General features: G+C 49.9%; 1 protein-coding gene across 1 annotated transcript in view; it reads right to left on the bottom strand.

The window, feature by feature from the left end:
• Window positions 1-7219, bottom strand: part of Gtf3a (general transcription factor IIIA) — a 15610-nt gene extending 8391 nt beyond the window's left edge. The window contains exons 1-2 of the mRNA XM_013505454.1: window positions 7172-7219; window positions 627-908 (exon numbers count right to left, since the gene is read on the bottom strand). Of these exons, the coding sequence (XP_013360908.1) occupies window positions 627-908; window positions 7172-7219 (330 nt within the window). The remainder of the gene's footprint in view (window positions 1-626; window positions 909-7171) is intronic.
• Window positions 7220-7430: the final 211 nt, after the last annotated feature.

Raw genomic sequence — 7430 nt, 5'->3', positions numbered from 1 at the left:
AAAAAAAAAAAAAAAAAAATTTATATACATAGCAAGCAGGCCTAAACAGAAAGCTCGGGACACACAGGCAACAGAGAGCCCACATTTTGGGGAGTCGGGGGAAAGGGTGGAACAGGCAGGAGGAAGAGCAGGGAGGCAGAGCGTAAAGGAAGAAAAGTTTCTGTAAAACTGCTGTAAAAAAGTTTTCCCTTTCCTTTTCTTCTAGCTACCAATGAAGCCAGTCGCTGGGTGAGACTGCTGAAAGCTGGATGGGTGCATAAAGCAGCGGACAGAGGAGCCAGGGGTGCTTGCACACCTTTGTCTAGCACGTAGGAAGTCATCCTGGGTAGCAGCTCTAGGAGTTTTAGGGTAGTGCTTGGTGGTGAGGAGCTTTGCATCCCTGCACGTGCTCAGGGATTACTGGGAGGTGCCGACCCACCCGCGGAAACTCGAGATCCAAGTATGGGAAAGGGTTGCTTGCTTAGGGAGCCCTGAGCCTACAGCAAAGACGTCAGTGCCGGCACGAAACTGCTAAAAGTCCGGTGCCCTCTCTCAGAGCCTCCCCTAGCCTAAGCCCCGGGGCTGCCGCGCCGCGCATGCGCCTTCCTGGGGGTTTGTGGGAAGCGGCGCCCCGGGCGGCCCGTTACCTCCCCCGTGTGCTTGCACAGGTGCGCCTCGAGCTTCCAGGCCTTGTTGTAATTGGCGCCGCAGTCGCGGAAGGAGCAGATGAACCTGCGCGGCAGTGCCGGGCGCGGCGGGGGCGGGGCCGGGCTCTCACCAGCCGCGACGAACGCGTCCGCGATGGTCAGGCACGACACCGCCTCCGCCACCGACCCCGGTGGCTCCAGGGCGCCCGCGGGCCAGGACGCAGCCACGTGCAGAGACACGAGCCACGGCCCGGCGTGCGCGGGCGGCCGCTTCCAAGCACGCTACGTGCAACGCCGTGCACTTCCGGGAGTGCGGTCCCTTGGATGGTAGCCCCGCCCCCCGCCACTACGATGCCGCGCATGCGCCAAGGGGCTCCGCCGAAGGCTCTGGACTGCGCATGCGCCTGCTAACCTGGTGGCGGCGTGTGCCCCACCCTCTCTGCATGAGAGGCCGGGTCTTCTGCGTCTGGTGTTTAAGGCTTCCAGGTGGCCTAAGTCCCAAAACACGGCTTCAGTGTGAATTGTTTCCAGGCCGCGGCCGCTCTCTAGGAAGTACTAACCTTGCATAATTTAAACGAGCCTGTTATTCACATCTCTTTGCCCGCAGTGGACTCCTTTCCTTGCATCTGATCTTCACCCTTGCACTGCAAGCCCCAGAACCGTGGATCCTAAGCTTGTTTGCCCATTAGAGTCACAGGGAGATCTTGGCAAACTGCAGAGTCCAGAGCCTACCTGAACCAATTAAACTACAGGGCGGGGGAGGGTGGAAGCAGACATCATCATTGTTTAATAAAACTACCCAAATGATTCTCGGGTGCAGGGAAATCAAGGCAAACACTGCCCTAAGCCATCGCAGCTCACAGTGGTCTCTGGATCAGCCCCGTCTTCTGAGCAAGGACTCCCAAACCTACCAGAATTAGAGATTTCCCAGTGATTGGATGCATAGGAAGTTGTGAGAAGCGCTGTTGAGAGGCACCAATGAATATGGGTAACTTGGTCTATGAGGATCACATGTTTCCGGGGTTCCCTTAGATAACAGTAACACAGTGGATCCCTGATGCTCCACCAGGGGTTTGCTTTTCTCATCACTGCGAATCACTAAGGTAGTGTCAGCCTCACTCTGACGAACAGGTCTCTGCTTTATCACCCGGGAGCATCTGAAAATGATGGCCTTGGGGTTGCCACCTACACCACTGAAGTGAGTCTCTGATCGCGGATGAAAAACATCGAGAGGGTCCCAATTCCCCTTCCACCCTTCCTCCTGTCTGTTCCCCTTCTCAGCAGGCTTTCCTGCTCTTAATCTCTCCCGCCTGTGCTAGCCAGCGCATTCTCCCTCAAACGTCTGAGACTATAGGTGTATTTGCAAGACTACATTTGCAAAGTATTTTTATTCCTCAGAGCTGTTATTCCCGCAGTGTAGACAAGGGCACCCTCCTGTAGGAAATGGGAATGCAGGGCTCAGTCCTTCTCTAGACCCGGATCAGTCCTGCACCTTCTAGATAAGCCTCATCCCACCACTGCAGCCAACTTTTATTTTTTTTATTTTTGTCTTTTTGAGACAGGTTCTCACTGTGCAGTTCATTTAATAGCTGTTTTTTCTTTTCTTTTCTTTTCTTTTCTTTTTTTTTTGGTCTTTTTGAGATAGGGTTTCACTATACAATTCAGGCTGGCCTGGAACTTACTTTGCAGGCCAAGATGACCTCAGACTCCCAGTGATCCTCCTGCCTCAGCCTCCCAAGGCTGGGATTACAGGGGTGCACCACTATGCCTGGCCTACTAGCTGCCTTTTGCTGTATGACTTTATTCTTCCCTTAAAATTAGGGGCTGGAGATCTTTCCTCACCCCTTGACTCTGTGCTCAGCTTTGTGACTTCTTTGGTCATCCGAGTTGGGAGCATCAGTTTGTGGGTTCCAAACTTGGCCCTTCTGTGCCTCTGCCTTTGCCACAGAGATGACATTTCTACATAATTTGGCTCAGATAGAAAAGATGTAAAGGATGAAATGGAGCCATCCCATGGGTCAGCCAATCTGCAGATCTGACAAGAGATGATTGTAAGCCACTGAATCGGAGGGTGATTTGTTACATGGCAGTTTTGCACCAAAGACCGATACACCCTCATTTCTGGTACCAACAAACGTGCTGAAATCTGTCTCATCCTTCAAACAAACAAACAAACACATCCCTTTTATGTTTCTGTGATTTCCTGACTCAGTGTGATTACACACTTCCATTTACAACCAAGTTAACTGTGAAACCTAATCTATGTTTTTCCTCTTTGCCTATTCATAGAAATTTAACACAAACAGAGCTCGTAGGCCGGAGGACCTCTTTGGATCTATTACTCAGGTTCAACAACCATCAACTTTTCACGCTTCTAAACCTAACTGCCCAAATTCCCAATCTAGCACCCGTGACATTTCCAAAGCCTCCCACCTCCTCCAGGGTGTCCTTATTTCTGTGAGCCATGCCACCATCCATCCAGTTGACAACTTTGGCTTCTTCCCTGTCTCATTCCCTGCATTTACTGACTGTTCCGTCACCTTTGATTTTAGTTCCTCATTGTCAGTTACAGCCAAGGAAGATCTTGGACCTCTAGTTCCCATTGTCTCTGTGATTCCATTAGAAAAGGAATGTTTGGGGCGATCCTATCTATCCACCATCCAACCCTGAGGAGAGAATCAGAGGCTGTTCTTCCCCTAAATTGCTCTAGATGTCCTCAGATGTCCCACTGTCCATGAAGTCTTAGCTTTTCTAACACCTATGCCACCACGAGTTTATTACAAGCATAGCATATTGCAAGCCAGATCAGCCTCCTTCCACTAGCTGAGAGAATTCACTTCAGAAAGAAGTTGCATAGAATGGAAACCTGAGATCGCTTCCAGTTCTCACATTCTGTGCTTCTTCGATAGGAAATAAGGGAATTGTGAGGCACTTTCTGAGCTAGATAAATATGTCTGTCAAGATAAACAGGACATTTCTGTGATTCTATGATGAGGAAGGGAGACAGTAGTGATTTGGGGGGATAGGGCTTAAGATAAATCCAGTACCAAAGAAGAAGAGAGGTCTAGTAGGATTGAAGGGAGAGTCCTGGAATAGAAAGACACACTACAGAGACCATTATCATTGCAGAGTAGGACGTCTGAACTGGAGGGGCTGACCGTGGAACTGGAAGAAGGGAGCAAGCGAAAGCCATTTGAGTGCTCAGGCAAAATAGCAACTCAGCAACGGCACTGGTCAGAAGCACAAGCTTCGGAGTTGGAAAGATCTCACTTTGCATTCTGCTTCTCCACTTACCACGTGACCTTGAGCCAGCTATTTTGTCCTTCAGAAGTTCATGTTTTCTGTACAATGGAGTTAATAACATCTGTGCTACACTGTTACTGTGAGAATTACGTGAGATACTTAGTTTGTGTGGAATGCTTGATGTAGGACCTAGCACATAGTAAATAATTTATTTTATTTTATTCTTTGTCTTTTTGAGACAGGGTCTCATTATGCAGTTCAGGCTGGCCTTGAGCTCACTATGTAGCCCTGCTTGCCTCGAACTTGCAATGATCCTCCTGACTCAGCATCCTGAGTACTGGGATTACAGGCATGCGCCACCACACCCGGCTAGTAAATAATTTTTTAAACAGCCTTTTTAGGGAGTATGACTTAGATTATGGAAGTGTGAGGCTTCCATCTGAGTAGCACAGTCTCCTTATTTTCCTCGAACTGCTTGGCTTGCACATTTTAGTGAAACAAGCTACCATGTTAGTGAGAAGCATTGCCATTGGCCTCTGGCTCGCAGCTGGTTGGGGACTGAGTCCTAAGCCAGCAGCCCTGGAGGAACTGGATCCTGCCAATACCACAAAAGCCTAGAACTGACCCTGGCCCTGTCAGACTTCCAGTGAGACCCTAACCCTGGCGGGCTTCTTCCTGGCAGCCAGGGAAAGATTCTGGTTTTTGTTGTTATTTTATTTTTGTTTTTGAGACCACATATACACAAGGTAACTAGGATAATTGTACTACAAATTTCTAGTGGTTTATTTATTTATTTATTTAGTCTTTTTGAGATAGGGTCTCGCTATGCAGTTCAGGCTGGCCTTGAGCTCACTTTGTAGCCCAGGCTGGCCTCAGCCTCCTGAGTACTGGGATTATACACGTGCACCAACCAGCATGCCGCCCAGCTACCTGGGAGAGATTCTGAAGCAGAGAATCCAGCTAACCTGAGCCAAGATTCCCGACCCTCAGAAACTGGGAGAGAATAACTGCGTGGTAGTGTAAGCCACTAAATTTTGAGGAAATTTGTTCTGCAGCATAATTAATATAGACAAATTTTTTAACCCCACAAAATAACAAAATAGCCTGGTGGTTCTGAACTCAAAGGAGAGAAGCATTTCAATGAGAGAATTCTGGTAGGAAGATGGCACAGAGGGTCCTGGTACAGAATCGATCCATTTTACAACTTACTTTCTAACCAAATATCAGATACACAGAGTGACAAGAATGAGTGTACTTCTGGTGATAACTGGACAAAAATCTCTCAGATGGGAATTATCCTGGAAAATCTTCCATGTGTGATCCCTTTTCTCATAATGTTACTCTTACCTTACAGCACTAACTTTTCTCACATTGGTCTAGAACAGCCGAGGTAGGTAGGGAGGCCCGTTGCCTCTGAGGGTCAGCAAGGAACAGGGACATTACCCCTAAATACACGTTACCTCAAGAAGCACTTTAACTTAAAGTGTGTCTTTCTGATGGGCCACACGGTGTGACAGAAAGACCTTTGGAGTGACTCCAACTGCCACCAACTACTTGAGTATGGCTTTGGTGACTTCCCAACCTGCCCTGCCTCCTCCACATGATGGAGGAGACCCTGCCTTGAAGCTCCCAGAGTTGCTAATCAACACGGGTAACACACACAGCAAGATGTACAGCTGAAGGGAGTTCTCGGGAAATGTTAGCGCCCAGCGCTGGCTACTGTGATCTCCCGGAACAGCTCGCTTGGTCAATCACAAAACACCACATGCGGGTAAACTCTCCCTGGTGAGTGAAAGGTTCTCAAGTACTGAACCAGATAAAAAGTGCAACAATGCATGGCCGTGATTGCGTGGCCCAGGGTCACCCCAAAGTGGCCAGCAGAGGTCCAGAGTTTCCTTCACAGTGCCTCCGGATTGAGCAAGAGATTCACACCCCGCCCTCAGCCACATCCTTGCCACGCCCCCATCTCTCAGACCCTGATGGTGTCGTGGCCCCATTAGGACACCGCGCCCAAGCTGTCCCTTGTGCTTTTGTCCTTGCTCGCAGCAGTCTCTGTCAGCATCTTCCTCGCCCTCTCCTGGCATCTGTTCTCCGAATTTTCCCCATAGCTCCTCCGGGACATTTGCTTATCAGAAACCATCGGGTGGGCAGTGCAGTCATGGGGTTCCATTTAGCCTTCTTATCGGCTCATCACGTGATGCCCGCCTGGCTTCTCTAATTAGCCCCCTCTCCCCCAGACAGATCATCACATGGTCCCGCAGCTGTAATTGCCCGCCCAGGGTACAGCCACAGGCCTGCGCTTAATCACTCCCGTCCACTCCAAATCCATTTTAGTCTGCAGGAGCAGCCAGATTCTATCTGGCGTGAGGCTTAATTGCCCCCTGATTACCCACAGGGTCAGGCGCTTCAGTGTGCACAGATTTGCTACCTGCAGCGCATGCAAGATTTTTGTGTTTGCTAATTTCCTCTGATAGCTTTTTCTCCTGAGCCCCCAGAAATGCTCCTGGCAGAGGTGTGTGTGCGCCTTTAGCAAGTCTGCTCCCCTTTCCGGACGGTGTCTTAGCTTCCTCTTCGGGGTGGAAGCCCCTCCGTCCCTCTGCCACAGCAACTACCATCTGGATCTAACCAACCACGGGTACACGCGACTCCAGACACAGCCAGCACCTGGACTCACCTCGTCCTTTCTCCCCACTGATGCCAAGGTCAGGGATGGTCAGGAATTTCAGCGTCACCCTGCAGCCCTTAGGATAAGGCCCCAAGGCCTTCCTAGTAAACTAGTCAGGCCTCCGAAGGCCTGCGCCGTCGCTTCCTGGCCTCATTTCTCGCCACTGGCTCTGTGTGCGTGCGCTGAACTGAGCTCTCTTCCTTGGTTGCACCTGGCCGTCTCATGGTTCCCTCAGGCCATCCTGTCTACAATCGACCCTCTGTATTTGACATTTCTGCCTGTGTGAGTTCATCCAACTCTGGATTGAAAATAATTTGAAAAAAAAAAAAAGATACGTTTGTGCTGAACAGGTTCGGACACTTTCTTACCACTCTCTAAACAACACAGGGCAAAAGCTATTTACATAGCATATACATTGTACCAAGTATTATAAGTAACTTAGAAATGATTGAACTTGCAGGTTGCATGCCAATAGATGCCGTTTTGTAAGGGACTTGCTCCTCCTTGGATTTTGGTGTTCTCGGGGTCTTGGAACCAGTCTCCTACAGATACCAAGAGATAACTGTGTTATCTCTGATTCTGTCCCTCACTACCTTTGACTCCTGTTGTCCCTTAACCTTCGTAGATTCCTGCCTACCTTTGACTCCTGTTGTCCCTTAACCTTCGTAGATTCCTGCTCACCCATCTGGTGGCAGCTCAGGTTGGCTCCTCCAAAGATTTCTCCAGGCCTCCTGGTGGCCAGCAGGCTCTGCTCCGTCCAGCACACACACCCTCCTTGCGCACCGAATGCACTTCGCTGCATTTGTTAGTTTCGTGAACCTTCTCCAGCAAACGTAGGCGCTGCAGAGCTGCCTCGGTGCATCGCACCCACCCCTTGGTCCCCAGGACCTGGCGCA

This window comes from Chinchilla lanigera, unplaced genomic scaffold, assembly GCF_000276665.1.
Source record: "Chinchilla lanigera isolate Chin_1 unplaced genomic scaffold, ChiLan1.0 scaffold00096, whole genome shotgun sequence".
Classification (NCBI taxonomy): Eukaryota; Metazoa; Chordata; class Mammalia; order Rodentia; family Chinchillidae; genus Chinchilla; species Chinchilla lanigera.
This window is presented reverse-complemented; position numbering and strand designations above follow the sequence as displayed.